The sequence below is a fragment of the Rhinichthys klamathensis genome, unplaced genomic scaffold (genome assembly GCF_029890125.1).
Source record: "Rhinichthys klamathensis goyatoka isolate OS25496 unplaced genomic scaffold, OSU_Roscu_1.1 h1tg000593l_1, whole genome shotgun sequence".
Lineage (NCBI taxonomy): Eukaryota > Metazoa > Chordata > Actinopteri > Cypriniformes > Leuciscidae > Rhinichthys > Rhinichthys klamathensis.
In genome coordinates, this window is record NW_026607050.1 from 84,954 (window position 1) to 108,327 (window position 23,374).

Consider the following 23,374-nt stretch of genomic DNA (forward strand, 5'->3'; position numbering starts at 1 on the left):
ATATATCACGATGTGCGCGTCCGCGATAGTCACATCACAGGATGTGCGACGTCAAGTATAGGGATCTTAGTTGATCCGTGATCCGTACGGATCAGGCACCACTGTTTGAAAGGTGCATGATTCTCAGATTAATTGCAAAGTTTAACCATCATCGAGCGAAAGTTTATCATTTTGCACGTGTTTTAGGTTCTTTCAGTTTAAACATTCCAGCTATTTTAAACCATTCGAGCGCAAGAAGGCACGAAAGCGAACTCAATCCGGAACGGACAATGAATTCCCCTTCTGCCTCTATTTGTGCTTGAACAGACACATTCACACAAAATTGTCGAAAGGCTTGTCTTGGCAATGACAAGTATCCTCGTGCCGGGCTCATATTGTAATCTTGAGGGAGGGGAATCGCTCCCAGCTGGGAGATCGCTGTGCTCATGAATATCAGTATCGCTCTCAAATTGATCTTGACAGATCAGAGTCACAAGGCAGCGTGTGCATGTTTATACAAACTTCAGAATGTTTTCAGGCATTTTTTTTTGTCTTCTCTTGACAGCTTTGAAATGTACAATTAAAGTTGCCCAGAATGAAAATGTAAACAAACAACTAATTGCAGGCAGACGAGAAGTTAATCTGAGCGATATCATTAGATATCATACGTAATATATAAGATACAGCTACAATTAATGTTCATTATGATTAAACTCTTTTTATAGGTTTATCAACATTTTCTTGCATAGGCTATGTATGTGCATTTTTTTCTGTGTTGTGACTCATTTATAAGTGAAACTGGAAATTAAGTTGTATTCAATTAAATGTAATAATCAACACTCAAAAAAACTATATATAAAAATTTATATATAAAATGTTTTTGTCAACTTTTTCAAGGTGTCATATGATGCTTTTTAATCTTTTCATTTAATAATAATAACTTTATTTTTATATAGCACCTTTAAAGCAGCTTCTCAAGGCGCTTTACATAATAGAACAAACTAGTTAAAATACAACACACACACACACACACAAAAAAAAAGTCAATTAAAAGCTAACCTAAAAAAATGCGTTTTTAAATGAGATTTAAAAATACTTAGTCTGTGCATCTCTGATATTTGGAATTAGTGCATTCCAAAGCCTAGGAGCGTGTATAATGTATCTGTTTGTGCAGTTAATCTGCAAAGTTACAAAGCTCATAGTCTCCCACAAAAGGATTTATCTAACAGAGAACACTGATCCAGACCTGCCTAAAACTCCTCAATATATTACCGGATATTACTTCTTCAAACATCTGTGTGTTTGGATGCAAAAGCCAAACTTCTTTGTTTGGCCTTCCGAAAAACGGATGAACTTGGGAATCGGAGGTTAAGATTTATTTATAAAGCTGTTGCAGTACAACCCACAAGTTTGCTTGTGCACAGCGCATTTTACAGAGGACAGCTTCCTGAACCTGGGAGAGTACAACACCAGCTTTATACAAAGAGTACTTACCACTAGGGGTGTAACAATATATCATGTCCCAATAAATCGCTTTACAAAAATGCAACAATATGTATCTGTATTGTGTATAGTTCACCCAAAATGAAAATTAGTGTGTGAGGAAAAACCTCAAGTTTACAGAGTTTTAATGTCAGTACTACGTTAAACTACTATATATAATGTATAATAATGCAATGGGGGAATATTTGTGGGTCCTGATAATGCCAAATGTTACCTATAAAAAGTGGCCTACATTATTTTAAATATGTCTAGTCAGTGACAGAGTGCAAGCATATTGGAGCTGGCCAATCAGAGCACTCTGAGAAATATTTGATGTAATGTGTGGAATAATATCTACGTGGTCATTTGGGGTGCGGGTTGCGAATCAATGCGCTGATTTCACGCAGCCGCCATTTTAAAAATCGAAAGCGAGGCTCCGGTGGGAAGAACCCCGGAAGTACAGATAGACAACAATGCCTTGGACTACCAACCTGAAGCTGCTGCCGCGATTTACACTATTGGATGTTAATATCCAATATAGGATATGTATATAGTTCGTTCCTGCATCTTTTTTTACGTTCTGAATATATATATATATATATATAAAAATATATATTTTATTTATAAATGAATTTCACTGTATATAGTCTAAAATATGAAAGAAATGTATGTACATTTCTAGAATAACTAATTTCTACATTAAACACAACACTACGCCATCGCATTTGCGACTCTCCTATGATTAAAGGCAATTAGGCGACACTTCCGATTTCAAAATGGCAGCTGCGTGAAATCAGCGTATAGGCACGGGCGGATTGCAGGTCCAATAGCCAAGACTATTTTGACTCCATTCGGTACCCACTGATTGTGTTCACGCTCTGTAGTCTGAAGACCGTCAAAGTTTTCTAACTACTATGCGATTTGCTGCATCAAGCACAGCGTTTGCGCACTGCAACTGAAGTGATTGATCGCAAAAAGGGTATACATTTTGATTTCATGACTACTTTAAATGCAGAGTGAATCCAATAAAATATCCACGATATCATATGACTGCAAAGGCTCATATTTTGCTATACAGGTCCTTCTCAAAAAATTAGCATATTGTGATAAAGTTCATTATTTTCCATAATGTAATGATACAAATTAAACTTTCATATATTTTAGATTCATTGCACACCAACTGAAATATTTCAGGTCTTTTATTGTTTTAATACTGATGATTTTGGCATACAGCTCATGAAAACCCAAAATTCCTGTCTCAAAAAATTGGCATATTTCATCCGACCAATAAAAGTGTTTTTAATACAAAAAACAGAAAAAAAGTCAACCTTCAAATAGTTCTGTTCAGTTATGCACTCAATAGTCAATACTTGGTCGGGAATCCTTTTGCAGAAATGACTGCTTCAATGCGGCGTGGCATGGAGGCAATCAGCCTGTGGCACTGCTGAGGTATTATGGAGGCCCAGGATGCTTCGATAGCGGCCTTAAGCTCATCCAGAGTGTTGGGTCTTGCGTCTCTCAACTTTCTCTTAACAATATCCCACAGATTCTCTATGGGGTTCAGGTCAGGAGAGTTGGCAGGCCAATTGAGCACGGTAATACCATGGTCAGTAAACCATTTACCAGTGGTTTTGGCACTGTGAGCAGGTGCCAGGTCGTGCTGAAAAATGAAATCTTCATCTCCATAAAGCTTTTCAGCAGATGGAAGCATGAAGTGCTCCAAAATCTCCTGATAGCTAGCTGCATTGACCCTGCCCTTGATAAAACGCAGTGCACCAACACCAGCAGCTGACATGGCACCCCAGACCATCACTGGCTGTGGGTACTTGACACTGGACTTCAGGCATTTTGGCATTTCCTTCTTCCCAGTCTTCCTCCAGACTCTGGCACCTTGATTTCCGAATGACATGCAAAACTGAGCAACAGTCCAGTGCTGCTTCTCTGTAGCCCAGGTCAGGCGCTTCTGCCGCTGTTTCTGGTTCAAAAGTGGCTTGACCTGGGGAATGCGGCACCTGTAGCCCATTTCCTGCACACGCCTGTGCACGGTGGCTATGGATGTTTCTACTCCAGACTCAGTCCACTGCTTCCGCAGGTCCCCCAAGGTCTGGAATCGGTCCTTCTCCACAATCTTCCTATATCTTCCTTTATAAATCTCTTATAAAGTATTATTTTTTAAAGTAGGCCAATACATTTTATTATACATATTTTAAAGTTAAGGATTCATTATTTTGATATAGCCTAGCTGGAACAAACACTATAACAGTTGATAAGTTTATTTTTGACAAAACATATTATATATTTAACATTAGAGCAGAAACTGCTAACAAAAGCTTATTTGATGTCTATTTTAGAGTTAAAACTTTATAATCTATCCTAAACTAGTCACACACACACACACAGAACATGATTCAAATTTAAACAGTAGGCTATTTTTGCGTTTACAGACACTAAACGTTATTATATATCGCGATTAGAACAAGCCACAAGAATAAAACACTTACAGCTCAGCTCGCTCCTCGAAGTGAAAACCAGCACTTGTTCTGAGGTAGGTAAATGTCCCAGGATTATTCCTCACAGCCGCGCAAGACGACAGTACATTAATCTGACTAAATATAGTGTGTTTACAGAGTTTGTGGGGGTGTTTACACGTCTCAATGTGTTGCTTCAGATCATTAGCATTTGAATAGCGCGCGCTCTCCGTGGGCGTGTTACATTAGCGGAATAATGAGATGCGAGAACGATAATGAGAACGGCTGACACCTCTCTCTTTTTATATAGATTACATAAACAGGGAATATTTATTTTAGTTTTAAATTAGATAATTTAAAAGTACAAACTTAAATGATCATAAACATATATTGCTCATGTCTGGGTGAATAGTATTCGCTGAGTTTTGTTTAAGTTTAGAGACGTGCTCCAGAAAAAAAGTTCACGGACACGGAGAGGCAGAACGCACACCCTGTTTATTTTCTTTATTTTACAAAAGCACAATATTTTATTTCGATTCTAGGTGGGCACATAAAAAAGTAGACATTTAATAGTTTATTTTTTAATCTCTCTTAACTCTGTATGACCAGAAATGATGGAGTAGTTTAAGTCTATTTTTCTGCTATGTGAAAAAAAATCTGCCAAAGCGCACGGGTGCGTTCTTGGTCCCCAGAGGGTTAAATGCATCACCTCAGAATGTATAATGTTGGTTTGATTGCTTGTTACATGGGGGAAAATATATATAATGATTTACTGCGGGTGTGGGTCAGGTTGCTGTCTTTGTCAATCGGGTCAGGTATGGAATTAAATTCTGCTTTCGGATAACGGGTTGGGTGTTCTGTTAAGTACTGCAGGTGCGGGTTTACCAAAAAGGACCCTGCAGGACTGTTTGATATACCTCTTCCGTAATGCTCTGCACATCTGGAGTTTGAAAATCCACAAGCTCTTAAAGTGAGGAGAGGATAGGATCTGTTTGTGTTCTCAAAGCCAGAAAAATATGTAGGCTGTCTCAGTAGGCCAAGCTTGTAATAGTCACCCCTCAGCAGCACCCCATAATAATAACAGTCTGGCCGGGACCTGTGGATAAGGGGTTGTGAGCCTGAGTAACCGCATCCGGTCCAACTGTCCCTAAAACAACCAACCACGAGCGGTTGTGGTGCTTCCTCTGGAATGTACATCACTGTTTATTGCTGAATGACACAAAATGGAGGAGACATATGGAAGATATTTTGGCTCCGGAAAGCAAAAACAAACATGATTCAGCAGTGTATTTTGTCAAATAGCTGGTTTTCATTGAGAAACCTACTTCTAAAGTTAGAGGCTTTTGTTTAATTTTGCAGTAATTTCATGTTTCAAAATAAAACCAAGTAAAATGCAATTCGTTCTTTATCCATTGCAACTGTTTTCTTTCTTGTATATCACTTGTAGTGCTGTTTAGCACTGCACCAGTTTACAGCTAAACACATTTTCTGGTGTGCGCCTCAGCAGCCGCGAAAGCTCTGCTCCATTGATGGTCTTGTCAGCCAATTGGCCGTCATCTATGTGGAAAATTGAAGCAAGGAGACAACCGATTTTTTTTAGATCTGTTCTGTTAGACTGATTCAGAAGTGATCAAATAGGATTCATTGGTTCAGTCAGTGTATGTAATGTAGGCATGTTTAGCAGACATTTTCATTAGGCCACAAAAGTGAATGTTCTTTTGGGTTTAAACTTTTAGTTACCAGCTCAGACCTTTAAGAGTGCATCTTAAATCTAGACTACATCAGGTAGACAAATTATATTTTTCCCCCATGTAACAAGCAATCAAACCAACATTATACATTCTGAGTTGATGCATTTAAGAAAAACACATTACGATTCCATTTGGTTGCTATGGTAACTTTCCATATCTTTCTGTATCTCCAGCTGTTAGAAGCCAAAGTCCTTTTAGGCAAGTCATGCCACTCGGCCGCCATATTTGGCGTTACGGGTTTTCCCTATATAGTTGTATTGAGGAAGTGGCATGTCTCTATATAAATTGTCTCTGTAGAAGCTTCTTTCTGAGGATAAAGAGCTTAGATAGTATCTTGTATTCTTAGCTGCCTGTCCTTGCTAGGCCACTTTCATAAGAAAGCATTCGCTTAGAAAAAAAACCCCATGTATAATTAATGCAATATTATGCAATGCAAAATGTTGTTTTCTGAGGTACTTTGTCTGAGTCTTTTGAGGTTTTGAGTATGCAATGGAGGATGAAATGAGGATGTTTGCTCATGAACTTGCAAGTAAATAACTAGATCTAGTTTTACAATTCAGGTTCAAGTAATGTATTATCTGTGGTCACCTGTTTTTTTTGTGTGTGTTTTTTTAAATATCAACCTCTTTTGTTTTCTCCACAGGATTTTGAGTAACAACAAAATCCAGGAACTTCTAAATGGCTCTTTCATTGGTTTGTCATCACTGGAACGACTGTAAGTTCAAAATTCTCTTTATTTGTTATATTAATTGTAGTTCATTTTAGTTTGTTTAATAGGCAATACACTGTAAAGGGTTAGTTCATCCACTCACCCTCATGTCGTTCCAAACACGTAAGACTTTCGTTTATCTTTGGAACACAAAGGAAAATCTTTTTGATGAAATCAGAGAGCTTTCTGTCCCTCCGTTTGTCCCTCTAATTGTGTAATTAATGACAGAATTTTCATATTTGCTTGAAGTTGAACTATCCCTTTAATAGATTGACAGTTTATTTAAACTGACGCCCAAACTAAAACTTTAAATTATGGTTGCCACTATGGGTGCACCGGTTCAAATTACTCACGTTTAGTTTTTTATCATGGTTTTAGGGTCACTGTTTCGGTACAGTTCGGTATGTGCTATTCAGGGAAAAAAGGACTACTGTTAAATAAAAATAATGAAATTAAAAACAAATGATCAAACTACAAGCAACAGCACAAATAAATACAATAGAGCAAAGATACAATATTTATGCAATAAATGTTGATAAATCTCTGTTGATGCATGACAGCTAATGGTTTACATGTCATTTCATTATTCTATTATTATATGTGAATCTATTATTATAGATATTAACCTATTTGAATTGTATAATTTCAGGGGGGTTTTTTTGTCAAAAACAAAATTTAACCTACTGTATGTTCCCTGACTGATTTTTTTTTTTTTTTTTTTTACAATTTGATACATTTTCTTTGCACATTTGGTGGTGGAGAATTTCAAGCAGTGTTTTTTAAGTGTCACTTAAATTTTGAGACTGTTTTTTTTTTTTTACCTGTGGTATCGATTTAGTATTGATACCGAGGTATTAGGTTCTGGTATCGTACCGAAGCCAAAATTGTGGTATCGAGCCATCCCTAATATGCGCGCATTGCCTGAGACGCTGGCTTTCCGTGTGCGTGTTTCAGATGAGTGCACACACAAATCTTTTCAGTTCTCTTTCACGTTTTCTTTGAATGTTTAAATTGGCAAGGCTTAAATGAGTTTAGTTTAAACGCAGATAATGTGCTGTTCAGGTCTCACCTGTGCTCGCGCTATCAACACGATGATGACCGATGACGGCATAAATGACTGGTCATAAAGCATATGGCACTCGCATTGAACAAAGTTTAGGGGAAGCCAGAATGCGTATCCATCGACACAAATATCCATTACTCAAACTCTGTCTGTTTTACTCGTTATTATTTTTAACAAACCATGTAATAAATGCGTCATCAGATTTGAGGTGAACGGTGCAAGTGCGTGTTGAACTGTGGGGTGGAGAATGGTATAGTTCGATTTTTATTTTTTTACCGAGAACCATTACACTCCTAGTGGCCACGCTACAACTTAAGTACATTATGTGTAATTTGAATTTGACTGACTCTACTAAAAAGCATTTATGGTAAACTAAAATGTACTTTTAATGTAAAAAAAAGCTGCCCAACAATAACTTCACACATGTGATATTTGTAAATAAATACAAATAGTAAAGTGGCTGGAGCCGCTTTGTCTCCAATGTAGATTTAATGGGAATGTGTTTATAATGGGATCAATTTAGTTTTTCAGTTTTGGCATTCTGAGTTGTTCTGTTTATTTGATGTGTACATTAACAGTTCCTTGTTCGAGACCAGCAGTTCTTTTGGGTAAAGTGCAAAGCTGATTGGTTCGTATTCTGATGTTGACAAGGTGCATGTTGTCAAGCAAATTTAAAAGACAAAGCTATCGGTCAAAAGACCATCCTCAGGGCAGAGGATGGTCTTTTGACCGAAAGCTTGGTCTATTAAATTTGCTTTAAGGATTTGAGTGTGCGGACAGTTTATTTATTGAGATCTTTAGTCTTGTGTGTCTGGCACCTTGAAGATCGTGAGTGCGGTGTAACTCCTTCAAAGCATGTTGTCAAGCAGAAAGGAACCCCTGATTTTTCTGTTGAGGTACCGGTGAAGGATCTTGAGGCTGTTGGAGACCTCGAGGAGGTCATGACGGGGATGGTCATGTGAAAGTTAATTATAGCTGTTGCCTTCAGGGAGCACAATTGTCTGGTCTTGGCATCAGTTTACTGCTCGGTACTTCCGTTAGGCATTCAATGTCACTCACTGTAGCAGTGCTGGTCAAATGCTGGAGTTCACTGCTAAAATTAGAGCCAGCCTGTACATTAAAATGCCGTATTTAGTGTTGCTGTGTATGTGTGCACTTTCCCTTGCTTCACTATACATGACCCAGATTTTCAATGACCAGCAGACATGTTCACGGCCTATCACATAACCGGTTTCTTTCAAAGAACTGCTGAATAAAGGAATTTACGCACTACGGTTTGTTTTTTAAAGAAAGTATTGATTTTTTTTTTTTTTTTTTTTTTTTGCTTATTTAAGTCTTGTCAATGGGTTTTAATCTGGAAACATGGAAGTAGTTCTTTAGTTTTGTGCTTCATTTAGGGCCAGAATTACACAATGTCATCCTTGAGGGTGTATTTACCATGTCTTATTCTTGTTAATATTAATGTTATTTCAGGGTGTATATATACAATGTAATTGTTTTCAATTTGAAAATGTAATTTATTGCTGTGATGATGACACAGCTGTATTTTAAGCATCGTTTCTCCAGTTTTCAGTGTCACATGGTTCTGATTTGCTGTTTAAGAAACATTTCTTGTTATTAGCAATGTTGAAAACGGATGTGCTGCTGATTTCAACCGTGATACTTTTTCAGGATTCTTTGAGTATGAACAGCATTTATTTGAAACAATAAAAATATAATCTACTGTCTTTTGATTAGTTAAGTGCATTCTTGCGTTTCCAAAAGATAAATAGTACTAACCCCACATTTTTCAACGGTATAGTTAAGTTTGAATAAGTGCATCTATTTTTTTTTTATTATACTACATATTTTCAAAATTGATTTATTTTACTCATTATAAATTCATATTTCTATATTTAATCTACATTTTTTTTTTATGTAAAAACAATTTATTTTTATATTTCTACACGTATCCAAAATTGAAATTTGTGTAATTTTACACATTTCACTATAAATTCATTCATGAATACATCTCTTCACTCTTCATATTATATTAGCATACCATCATTTTTCACTATCTACACTATAAAACATGTTTCATACAAAAGTCATATAACCAAATTAAGAGGTCTTGTAGCTTAGCCGGTAACGCTTCCTTTTACAGTACGGTGTACTTACGGTGTATTTACCTAGAAAGTACTGGCTAATATAAGGTAAGTACATGGGTTAGGGGTAGGTTTAGGGTTAGTACCTAGTTATTACCCAGTAATTATAGTTACTATTATAAGTACATAGTAAGTACATGGGTAACAGGACTGGAAAAGGAAGCGTTAGTTTCCAGTGCTCGTTTACCCCCCGAGTAAGATCTGGGAATCATCTCAGCCAACAAAGAAACAGATGGACTTTCGGCTTGTGTTTTGCTTGAATGCAAAAGAAATTGATGTTTGTTACAGTTGTGATTGTGGTCCTGGAACCTTGCGTTCCAGCAGCCAGTAAACCTCGTCATCTTGAGAGATGTGTAAACTGAATTGAGAGCTTCCAACTGGACCGTTTCAGCCAGATGCAAAGCTTCGTCTTGATTCATCAGTGAATCTGTGCACCGTTCTGTTTATAATGTGAGGGAATTCTTCACTCTTTTAATGTTGAGAAAATGATACAGTTCAGGGTATAACTAGCTAAACCCTTGTCTTTATAACACATTGGAAGTGTAAACATCTTTGATCTTTGCGTGCTTTGAAAGACTGAGGAATTCATCTTCGGCTCTCTTGACGGCACGGCGGGTTTCTGCGTCTGGGCTTTTTGGCACAGTTACCTTCCAGTGCTGCTCCCTGTGTGCCCTCTCTGGCTTTGTTTTCACACTTCTCTCTCGCTCCTATCCCTTCCGCCCAGAGCAGAGCTCTGCTTTTGTCATTCTAATAAATCGAGCTAAAGCCAGAGATGTCAGCAGTCTGATTCACACATTATTCTCTGCACTGTGATTCTTTGTCTCTGTGTTGGAGTGTGTGTGCACTTTTGAAGACTGAATTGGTGAAAGGCTGATTTTTTTTTTCCACCTCATTGTCACCTTATTGTTGCAGTTAAAGGTATAGTTCACCTAAAAATGAAAACTCTATGTTGTTTCAAACCTGAATTACAAACTTGTGAATGGGGCTATCAAGCTCCAGAATTACAAAAAGCATCATAGAAATATCATACAAGTGCTCCATACATCTGGTGCACTATATTTCAAGTCTTTTGAAGTCACATAGAAACTTTGTTTTGTAGAACAAACCAAAATTTAAGTAGTTCACTAAAAATCTTGCAGAAGTGACGCTCAGTTTGTGAATGAATCATTGTTTTGAAATGATTTAGATCTTTTCAGTGAATCAGTTATTTAAGTTCACAAAACCTGAATGATTTGTTTGTGAATTGGAATGATCCGGTACTTGTGTGACGAACTGACCCAGGGGCCGTTTACACAACACCGTTTTCAACTTAAAAACTCAATACTTTTTATGCGTTTGGCCGTTCATTTACGTGACACTGGCGTTTTGGGGGTCTGAAAACACAAACTTTTGAAAACGGGATTCAAAGTGCGAATTTAGTCTCCATGTAAACTACAAAAATGAGAATTTGTGAAACGGTGACGACTTGCGCATGCGTATTACATGTTCAGTCAATAGGCGTGTAGTGGTTCTTTAAAAAGTGACATCGCCTACTACTGGCCTGGAAGCAGAATACAGCGTTTTTAATCGTTTTCATGGATCTGTGTGAACAAAGGAAAAACCTTTTAATTTTTGGCACTTTATTGTTGTGAAACTGTACCCTAAACGATTAAGTCCCAGTGCTTAATTCAACCTAAAATTTAAATTTTCATCATTTTTGTATCATGGTCAAAATCCATAAGACTTTTTGTTCATCCTCAAAACATAAATTAAGATATTTTTAATGAAACCCGAGATGTTTCCGTACATCCATTGAAATTCTATTCACCCAATACTCTGATGCTTCAAAACGTTCATAAAGGAGCTGGAAAACGAGTCCATATGAATCGAGCGATTTAATCCAAGTAGGGGTGTGCGATATCATGAAAGTTTATTATTTGCATACTTTTTAAAGCCTAAATGGTCTGTCATTCTTTTTTCTTTTATAATTTGTTTAGCTGTACTGCTCAGTCACTTGCAAAATAGTAAAACCAACATGGAGAAATCATGATAGAATCGTGATTTTTCCAGATTTTTTTTATATATATATATATATATATATATATATATATTTGCCATATCGCCCACCCCTAAATCCAAGTCTTGAGAGGAGTTACGAGTGCTTTTATATGATGAACGGATGAATCAGGGGTTTATTTGACTTTATCATTTGACTATGATCAATGCACATCAAATATGATAAACAGGAAAGCTCAAATGTGTGTCACAGCTAGAACAAACCTCAATGGTTCTGGCGTGTCAAGAAAGTTTAAACTTTGTTGCATGGACTTTCAATGGAGGGACAGAAACTTCTCAGGTTTCATTTAAAAAATATCTTAGTTTGTGTTTGAAGATGAATGAAAGTCTTATGGGTTTGGAGTAAATTGACAGAATTCAAATTTTTGGGTGAACTCTCACTTTAACAGCTCACTGAAGTTTGTTAGTGAATAACTAACATTTCAGTATTTTCATCCACACAGAGCTATCATATGACGAAGACTTGCATTAACTTAAATCATCAGAATAAATCAAGCATCATAAAATTATTTCTTTAATACCAAAATATTGTTTCAGGCAATGCCGATGAGCCAGCATATTTGTGTTGAAATTTGACTAGACATTAAGTTTGAAAACTGTCAAATGTTTTTCTTTTTTAAAAGGCCTGTCCTAATGTATCCTGAGAAGTTTAAGCGTTCCATTTTCCCCCTTTTCCCCTCTCACTCCCCCGACCCTTGTGTAAAGGTTATGAGCAGTGCCACTGGAACGCGTGTTTGCCTTTCCACTCCAGAGAACTGCCCACTGTGACCTGCAGCTCCGCCAGCTCTTCTCATAAGTGTTCTCTCACAGAAAGAAAAAAGCTTTTCCATGTGCTATTCCACGTTTGCTTGACATTAAACTTTTCTTCTGTATCCGTCAGAAATATTTCTCAATCAAGAATGGCGTGTCTTAGAGATTCTGTCAATCAGAGAATAACAGCTTACAGGTTTAGAATAGCAGGGCTTAAATCCACAGCAAGGACCTTTTCCGTCACTTTTGCAGTTCAATAAGCCGAAGAACACAGGTTAATGTGTTTACATGCTAGGTGAAATCGGGGTATTTGGAGTTAGAAAAACATATGGGCTAATGCATTCGCAATATTTAGTGTTTCAGCCTTTTATCATCAGGTATTGTCAATGTTGAACGTGTGTAAAAAGTACCTGTACACATAAGAGGTAGCAAGATCACAAGAAAAGCTTGACGTACACGTGCCGTTAACAAAGGGGCTGCACTATGGAACTCTCTCCCAATTGGACTCAAACTGCAGAACAATATTAACATCTTTACCAGAGAGCTCAAACAGTGGCTTAAATCGGGCCAAAGTTGTACTCGTGTATAATGTGCCTTGTTTTGCTTAATGTGTTTTTATCTGTCGTAAAAGCCCCTATGGACAGGTGTTGAAAATTAGCACATGTGCTATAACATTTTAAACAATGCATCTGGTTCGTCCAATGTTATTGCTATGTCCATATTAAATAAATAAATAAATAAATAAAATATATATAATTTAAGGCCATATTCTATTTGTCACTATATTCATAATGTTTCCTGTCCAGAAAACTGTCCAGGTGCTTCACTGTTCTGACAGCATCCCGTTATTAACAAACACTTGGAAAATAATTTTTTTAAATTTGTGCTTTGATTCGAACTGGTAAGATTGTAAAGATGTAAATTGATTTTCCCCCCTACCTCTATTATCAATGTTGAAAATGGTTGTGCTGCTTAATATTTTGGTGGAAATCGTGATACATTTCTAAATGTTGTTGTTGTTGTTCTTCCTCCAGAAATCCTATAATCATTGATATGACTTTAGTCTACCTTCTCTCTCTTGCCGTATTGTGTGTTGTGTGCTCCTCTATTCCACTCTCAAACCACAAATGGCACGACATCAAAGAGTCTCGCATGGTTAGTCCGCCTTTGACGCAGGAACTCTGTGATGATGTTTTGAACATTGCTGGCTGACTAGCGCAGGTGTGGGCTCTGGGTATCAGTGACGGGAGCCTTTGAACTTACCCGCCCTTTGTCGGATCCTGGAATTGTTGCACGCTTACTCATTTAATGCTCGGTCAGTGGTGCTGGTGATGGCACTAGTTTAAAGTCCTGATGAAATCAAAATGGAGGGTTTTTTTTGGCTTTTAGTATGAATATGCATCTCAAAAACAATAACAGAATTCGCATTTAGAAGATATAAGTGTTCAAAACTTAGTTTCTCACTCCTGCCAATATAGATAAATGATTTTGATGACGTCACTCTGCACTTCACCTTCTCATCAGATTTTCTGTCCAATCAAATGCTCTCGAGAATCTGAAGTGTCCCGCCCCCTATACTAAAGACGCTGAAGCTGCGGTTGAAATCGGCCACTTGTTCACACAATTACTGTTTTCTACATGGTGAATGACACATAATGCACTATATAGGGGATAGGTAACTATTCAGGCGGTGTAAATATGTTTTCCATTGGGGCGAATGTAGTGTCATGCAAACCGCCACAGCGCACACACAGTTTTCTCCAGTCCAGAGACACGATACTACAGAGCGGATCATGTGCGCGAGTCTGTGCATTTTTTTTCACTCTGTTTTTATGAACAATGAACAATGAGTTACTCATAATTTTGAGATAAAGTCATTAATTCAGAAAAACAGAGCAAAAACTTTTTTCCATGAGAAAAAATCTCGTAATTCTGAGATAATTAACTCGTTAATTCAGAAAAACAGAGCAAAAACTTTTTTCCATGAAAAATTATCTCGTAATTTTGAGATAATTAACTCGTTAATTCAGAAAAACGGAGTCGATTTTTTTTTCCTCAAGTGAATGCAATACAATGCCGTACTGCCACACTGCAATGCCGTACTGTTTTGCTTTAGTAATAGTCTCATATTTATTTAATCTAAAAGGGGAATCTATTAGACTGTGGCTGTCAAATGCGGCTTTGATGAGCTCAACAGCTCTGGCTGAACTGTGATAGAATCAAAACACCATTGGCTATTTAAAAAAAGGGGGAGGAGCTGTTCGATATGTCCCGCCCTGTCTTCCTGTTTCAGTGGAAATTACGTCAACACATGTTTCAAGGCACTTAATGAGCCTTTAAGCACTAGCCGTCAGTCAGTTTCTGCTGTAGCCATTGTACAGTGGTCGTTTACAGTCAATTCCTATAATTGATGCATAATATAGTGCAGTACATCAGGATATTATTGAATTACCTAAATGGATTCATTTTGCAGATTGAATTATTAAGTTTGAAGAGGTTCCAATCCTCATGTTACGTTACACTGGTAAAAGAGTGATTTATTAAGGGGTGTGCATTGACTTATGGCTTGATGGCTACGGCACATCAAGCATCAAAAGGTTTGAGTGTTATACCCACTGGCATGTTTTCTGAGTTTTGAATAACCTGTTATTATAGGGTTGGGTTGGCTCAGTTTAGCTCGTTTGAAATTAACCAAAGGCCTTTTTTTGAAGTGTTTGATAATGTTCACTGCCTAAAACTGTTTTTCTTCGCAGGGATATAAAGAACAACATAATCACACATATTGAACCAGGAGCTTTTTATGGACTTTTCGCCCTCAAACGACTGTAAGTATCATTCTGTCTTTCTAGACTGTAAAATGTGTTGATGACAACAGGGTTATTGTAGTTGACAAAAACTAACACCATAAAAAACATATTTGTTACATGAAATCAAAAACTTTAAAGGTGCTGTATGTACAGAATGTAATTTGTTTGACTGTACTAAAGCGTACAAATACCATGTTATATTTAGAAAACATGCTAAGTTCACATACTTGTTTCTCTGAAAAACAATGCTATAGAGCTGCACGATTCTGGATAAATTGAGATTCATGATTTTTTATTCAAATAGAGATTACGATTCTCCCACGTTTCTGAACAGACAAAATAACTGATCTAAACAAAGTAACATGTAATTTACTCTGACAAATGTTAATTGCCGCAGTCTATTTAATATGTTTAATGAATCCGAATGAATTATTTTTAATCCTTTCCCCGCCAGCATTTAAAAAAATAAAAAGTTGCCAGCCACCACCAGTATTTTTGATCATTTTTTTGTAAAAAATTTTCATTGCTCCCAGAATATTTTGTTGTATGAATATCTGAACATGCAAAATATAAAAAGAACTGAGCCTCTGCTTTAAAAAAAATAATAATAATTATAAATCATTTTTATCCAGACATCAAGAGCTGTATTAGTATCAGTGATACTGACCTTCATTCATAATAAACAAGTATTTAAAATATACTATCTTTATGTTGTCTCTACATTAATTTGGAGATTAACTGTGAAATTATTACATTATAAAATATATAAACTAAATATAAACCTATAAAAGCATAAGTGTTTTTAATTGCAAATAATCGTGATTAATCACAGATTTTTTTTGATTAATCGAGTAAAAAAATTTATCGATTGGCATATATATACATACAATTATTTTTTTTATTATATATATTTTTTTATTTTGTTTTTGCTAGTTGCCAAGGTAACTTCTCATTTTCATTACAAAAACACAACAAAATTATTATAACTTGAACTAAAATCAAAATGAAAAAAAATTAAACATTTATAAAAATAAAAACAAATTCGGAATATTAATAAACACGATAATAGTATCTCAGTGATACTAAAATAAATCTGGTTGACACCTCTCTTGCAGAAATGCTCTGATTCGAGTAAAAACAGTTTCACTGTTGGGTGTGTGCAACCACGGAAATAAGACTTCATCTTTCTGCAGTTCTTCACTCCAGATGGACAATGTCCAGACAGCACTCTGCACAGCATGACTGATGCTATCTACTTTAGTGTGTGTGTGTGTGTGTGTGTGTGTGTGTGTGTGTGTGTGTGTGTGTGTGTGTGTGTGTGTGTGTGTGTGTGTGTGTGTGTGTGTGTGTGTGTGTGTGTGTGTGTGTGTGTGTGTGTGTGTGTGTGTGTGTGTGTGTGTGTGTGTGTGTGTGTGTGTGTGTGTGTGTGTGTGTGTGTGTGTGTGTGTGTGTGTGTGTGTGTGTGTGTGTGTGTGTGTGTGTGTGTGTGTGTGTGTGTGTGTGTGTGTGTGTGTGTGTGTGTGTGTGTGTGTGTGTGTGTGTGTGTGTGTGTGTGTGTGTGTGTGTGTGTGTGTGTGTGTGTGTGTTGAGAGCAAGAGACTTGGAGAAAGAAAGGAGAGTTTGTTCCTTGTTTTGTGCAGAGTGAAGTATGTACATGTGGTGAGTGTTCGGCTATATACGTTCTTTAGACACACACTCAGAGGGTTCGCGTGTATGGCGTGGCTGTGTAATATGACTCACTTCTTGCCAATATAAACTGCTCTTTGGCTGGCTGAATGGAGAAGTATGCAGCTCCCCTGAAAAAGAATAGCTGTCTTCCGAACTTTTGACAGTGTACAAGATGAATTTTCACAGTTTTATAACCCTAGTTACTTTGCCAACTTCAGAGAAGTGTCCTGAACTTTAAAAAGAAATGGCTGGTGCTAATTAGAAAATGCATTCATTAATTATTATCTTGAGTATATATTTAGATATTGAGTATATTGATATCTAAAAGTATTCTCTTAAAATACATTTTTGTCGTCATTTTTATTAAACTAAAAAAATTATATTCATAACTGAACAAAGAACAGATATCAAGAATTATTCTTTAAAAATAAACGTGTAATATTATCTGTTATAATTGATAATATAACATATATTTCATACTAAGATTTATGCCTAATTCTTCTATTATCATTCTGCAATGTTAACTGTGCAACTTCTCAAATGTACACAGGACCCCATCACATATTGATGTACTTTTTGATGTTGAAAGGAAGCTTGTGATAAATCAAAGTGCTATATTTTTTTTTATGTCTCATGCTTGTATGTCTGAAAAATGTGGCTTGACATTAAAGTGAGTGATCAGATGGGGTTTAGAGACCTTTGCCAAAAACATGTTGTGTCATGTACGAAGACTGGGACGACTGCTAGATTGACATTAATGGTTATGTTTTGTCTGGGATGTAATGGTAGTTTGGCTGTCAATATTGTATAAATATAGGCACTAGCAGGATAAGATAATTTCCTAATTGGTGTTTGGTGAGGTGTATATTGTTTTTAGAAGTGAACGTTTTATCTTTTGCTTTATTAAAAGCAGTTATGAGGCTGTATGAATGCTCTTTCACTCCAAGATCAGTGTTGTTATTGTAAACTAAAACTATTACAAATAGTTTTCATTATTCAAAAATAATCTGAAATAGAATCAAATTAATCGATGAAATAAAACACCTTAAAGTTAGAAATGTTGCCTTGGCTACTAAATGGAATAAAGTAGGTTTGAAGTACTAAAATTGAAATAAATAGAAATTTAAGATAAATAGAGAAGCACATACAATTACTAAAAATGTAATTAGTAACAAAAATACAAGCTAATTCAAAATATTACACACTTTAATAGTATATAATGATAGTAATGGTATATAATGTAGTATATAATAATTCTGCATATAATAATACTGTAATATTATATAAACTAAATACTAAAATAACACTGATCAAGACCAGAGTGGAACTGATGGGATCAGTTATGGTGTCATTTACAGCTTAAAAAAAATAAAAAATATATATTTTCTGTGCCAATTTTTAAAATGTAAAAATATTATTGTGTGCGTATCAATCAATGGGGAAAAAAACCTGCTCATTTACAGCTCAACAGCTACAATAGGCATTCAGAGTATACAAATAATTGAAGATGTTGCAAATTGTATGTGGTTTTATGTATTTGATGTTTCAATTAAAATGATGTTGTAAAATGTTTTGACAAACCCAGGTAAGAAATTCTATAGTGCCTGTACGAGTTACCAAACAACACTTTCTCTTATCTTTTGTACCTTGCAGAGACTTGTCCAAAAATCTGATCGGCTGCCTCCATGTGGATGTGTTTAAAGGTCTCACAAACCTTGTTAAACTGTAAGTCATGTTTTTGTTACTACTCTGAACCTAAAGAAATTAATTTAATTAAATATAATAAAATTGATTTGAGTTTAAAAACAATCACATTTGATAGAAATATGGGTTATTTATGGTCACATGCTTTTACTGTAAAATGAATCTAATACACATTTCACCCCCTTTAATGTATAATACACTGAGCCAAAACATTTTGACCACTCACAGAAGCAAACATTTTTGATAATTTCCTAACAAGGCCACATATTAAGTATTGAGTATATTAGATGGTAAGCAAACAGTCAGTTCTCACAATCAACGTGTTGGATGCAGCAGAAATGTGCAGGAATAAAGATATGAGCGACTTTGACAAGGGCCAAATTGTTATGGCCAGATTACTGTCAGAGTATCATTGAAACAACAAGGATTGTGGGTTGCTCCTGGTCAGCAGTGGTGAGAATTTACCAACAGTTGTCCAAGGAGGGACAAACCACAAACTGGCAACAGGCTGTTGGGTGCCCAAGGCTCATTGATGCACGAGGGCAAAGAAGGCTATCCCGTCTGGTCCTAGCCAAAAGAAGGTCTACTGTGGCACAAGTCACAAAAAATTGCACTTTGCTCTGTATTGGGCTGCGTAGGAGTGCCTATGATGACCCCTGACCACCGTCAAAAGCACCAACAATGGGCCCAGGAGTGTTTTAATTGGTCTTTAGAGCATTGGAAGAAGGTTTTTGGTCCAGTGAGTACCATTTTCCATTACATCACGTAGACGGCCATGTACTTGTGCGCCTTTTACATGGGGAAGTGATGACACCAGGGTGCACTGTGGGAGGACGGCAAGCCTGTGGAGGGAGTGTGATGCTCTGGGCAATGGTTTGCTGGGAATCTCTGGTTCCGGCCATTCATGTGGACGTAAATTTGACACGTGACACCTACTTACACATTGTTGCAGACCAGGGACACCCCTTCATGATAATGTCTTGCCTGGAGGAAGTGGTCTCTTTCAGCCTGATAAATCACCCTGGCACACTGCACTCATTGTTCTGGAAATGTTTGAGGAGGATGATGAAGAGTTCAAGGTGTTGCTCTGACCTCCAAATTCCCCAGATCTCAATCTTGATTGAGCACCTGTAGGATGTTCTGGTCCAACAATTCTGATCCATGTTGGCTCCACCTCACAACTTTATAGGATTTGAAGGAACTGTTGCTAACGTCTTGGTGCCAGATACCACAGGACACCTTCAGGGGTCTTGGAGAGTACATGCTTCGGTGAGTTGGCGCTGTTTTGGCAGCACGCGGAGGATCAACAGCATATTATGCAGGGGGTCATAATGTTTTGGCTCATCTGTGTATAATCCATCTCATAATGTGAATTGAAAGTGTTTATCCATTTATCTGTCTGTCCATCTATCCATCGGTCTGTTTATATGCAGATATTTTTTATTAGATTGTGATGAGAACGTAAATGTCATTGGCGGTGTTTGGCTGAGAATCATTAGCCTAATTACCCTTCACAGAATTCTGAAACTCATAACAGATGTTGTTAGATGAGCGTGTTAACGTTGACTTCCCATGGGTGTAGCGACAGCTGCAGGTGTAACAGTGAGCATCGTCTTCACCAGGTGAAGGTGAAGATTATAATTTATCCAGTCATTTCAATTAAGACAGCAGTTGAAGCACTGAACAGATTTCATCCCAAACAGATGTGATGTCAAGGGTTTACGGGGAAAAAAACAGTTTGTAATGAGGCTTTTTAGTTTAACATGTTAATGGATCCCACTTGAATAAATTGGACCAGTATTACAGTCGTTAAGTTTGTGTGTGTGTTTTTTTTTTTCTCATATCAAACTGCAGATATGACATTTGTCATATCAGAAAGTGTTCATGAGTTTCTTCACAGACTGTTGCAATGTTGCAATCATCATAATAGTTTTAACAATATTCCATTTTATTCATCATTCAAGATACTTAAAGGTGCTGTAAGCGATTCGGACCTGTTTAGTACCACAACACACACGTAGCCAATCAGCAGTAGGGGGTGTGTCTGCTCATGATAGGGGAGGAGCAAGAGGGAGATTTGAAGAAGAACTGTAGAAAGAGATGACTGCGAGACATTACAAAAGAGAAAAGGTCAGAGGAATATCACTGGAAAAATAGGGGTTATGATCAGGCAAGAGCTTTAGGACATGCGTTAATATTAGAAAAGCTTTCCAGCGCAGGAGAGACCAAAGCGAAAAGGCCTGAAAACGGACACAGAGGTTGTGTTGTTTCTAATTCATTACATTGATATAGCGCTTTTCTCGGCACTCAAAGCGCTTTACATAGAAGGGGGGATCTCCTCAACCACCACCAATGTGCAGCATCCACCTGGATGATGCGACGGCAGCCATATAGCGCCAGAACGCCCACCACACACCGGATTACTGGTGGAGAGGTGGACAGAGTGATGAAGCCAATAGGTATATATATATGGGGATGATTAGGAGGCCATGATGGACAGAGGCCACTGGGCGAATTTGGCCAGGATTTGGCCCCTACTCTTTCGAAAGACATTTTGGGATTTTTTTTTTGTGACCACAGAGAGTCAGGACCTCGGTTTAACGTCTCATCCGAAGGACGGTGCTCTTTGACAGTATAGTGTCCCCATCAATTTACTGGGGGATTAGGACCCACACAGACCACAGGATGAGCACCCCCTGCTGGCCTCACTAACACCTCTTCCAGCAGCAACCTGGTTTTCTCAGAAGGTCTCCCATCCAGGTACTGACCATGCTCAACCCTGCTTAGCTTCAGTGGGCAACCAGTCTTGGGCTACAGGGTGATATGGCTGCTGGTATTTTTCTGCTCCGTACATAAGAAACATTGGTTTTGCTATGTCTCACAAATCAAAATGATGCTGTTGTTGTAATGTTAGCTTTAGTAAGAGGACAGTTTTGAGTGTCATTGTTTGTCTGGAGCTCGTGTGCCACTGGCAAATATCAAACTCCTGCTTGTATATACTCTTATCTACTGTTCATTTTTTGTTTTTCGTTTGTCACCTTTTTGTTCGTTACTTTATTTTTTTGTGCATTTTGGGGGCAGAGCATTGAAGGGAGGGGTGTGTTTGTTTGGGTTGATTTCAACAGTGTTTCTCAGAAATCACTTACTACACCTTTAAGGGCAGTTTGCACAATATAAAACAACTATGACTTATGGTGCTAACATCAGTTTCCATTTTGGATGTTATATTTTGCTCATTACTGCCCCGTTTTCGTTGTAGCAACCTTTCGGAGAACAAGTTTTCTTCACTTTCTCAAGGGATCTTCGACAGCCTTGGCTCTTTGAAAATACTGTAAGTGTTTTGTTGTACATTGCATCATTTACACATGTTAAAATTGCAATGTGCAATACCTAAAATAAAATGCAGATTGCAGTTTATTAGTGATTGTTCACAAACTTCATATGCATTAACTTAAACACTTGAGATAAGGTCTCATGACACTTGGCATATCTTCAAACATAAGGGACATTCAGAGTTCACACTCAGACCCCAGTCTAAATTGAATGCATTTGTTGACCCACACTCTGTAGAAAGGGAATGTTCTTATGATGTTATCTAAAGATGTTTGGTTCTGATGCAGTTTTTACTATAATTTCTGCTGCATACATTTTTAGGGAGTTCGACAGCCCGTATCTTCTGTGTGACTGTAACCTGCAATGGTTGGTGGTCTGGATCAAAGATAAGGCGGTAGGGGTGAAGGAAACTCACTGCTCGTTCCCTCGCTCCCTACAGGGTCAGCTAATAACCTCGCTCAGGCCTGAAACCCTCACCTGTGGTAAGAATATACTTCAACACACTTGTTTTCTGTCATGTTGGAGATGTTACACTGACTTCTGTTGTATTTATGCTGAACTAATGATGTTTTCTAACCCTCACACAAATCTTATTTATGTATATATATATATATATATTTAAATGTAAATGCATTTATTAATAACAATTTATTTAAATATATTAAACTAAATGTATTTCTCATTAAAACAAATGTAATATATTTATTAAGATTTGTCCTAGAAATCAGTGCTATTTTAGTATTATTTATATACTATTAGTGTTTATTAATATTTGTAATTAGCTGGTTGTGTATGTACATTTGTATATATGTTGTGTGTTTGTATAGTAAGTTTGTGCTATGTGTGTGTATATATAATAAATACTGTATATATTCTGTGTATATACAGTATCATATGTATTTATTATTTTTATTTATATAATTATTATATAATATATTTATCTATTTTATTTGAGTGTCATTTGTATACTATTTTATTGTACTTATTAATATTTTGAATGAACTTTTCTCTTTATATTTCCAGGTTTTTTCTTTTAATGTTACTTACATTTTTTGTAATGTTGTTGTGTATATACATTATATTTTATATATATGTTGCATAATGTGTGTGTGTGTGGTGTGTATGTACTATTACAGTATTTATTCATATTTAGGTTTTTCATCCATTTAATTTTTTTTTATATATTTAAAGTTTCAGCTTTATTTCAATTAAAAATGTTCAACAATTTTGAATAGCTGAATCAGGTTTAGTTATGAATAACAGCACTGATAACAATGTAGGCAACACCTGACCCACATACATTGTTAGCTCCATTCCCGCTCATGTGTGCAAACAGAAACTAGATTAAGTGCCTTATTTTGTTATATTTTAATGACGTTGTGGAGCATGAAGTCGGCTTTTCATGACCTATGACATATTGCACGTTAGGTACCTTATCTGTATTCTAAGATAACAACTGAT

At 36.7% G+C, this 23,374-nt stretch overlaps 1 protein-coding gene across 1 annotated transcript in view; it reads left to right on the plus strand.

Moving 5' to 3' along the window:
* Nucleotides 1-23,374, plus strand: part of LOC130075608 (adhesion G protein-coupled receptor A3) — a 53,185-nt gene that overhangs the window by 7,487 nt on the left and 22,324 nt on the right. Inside the window, exons 2-6 of the mRNA XM_056240320.1 lie at nucleotides 6,324-6,395; nucleotides 15,155-15,226; nucleotides 18,530-18,601; nucleotides 21,840-21,911; nucleotides 22,235-22,395. Coding sequence (XP_056096295.1) covers nucleotides 6,324-6,395; nucleotides 15,155-15,226; nucleotides 18,530-18,601; nucleotides 21,840-21,911; nucleotides 22,235-22,395 — 449 coding nt within the window. The remainder of the gene's footprint in view (nucleotides 1-6,323; nucleotides 6,396-15,154; nucleotides 15,227-18,529; nucleotides 18,602-21,839; nucleotides 21,912-22,234; nucleotides 22,396-23,374) is intronic.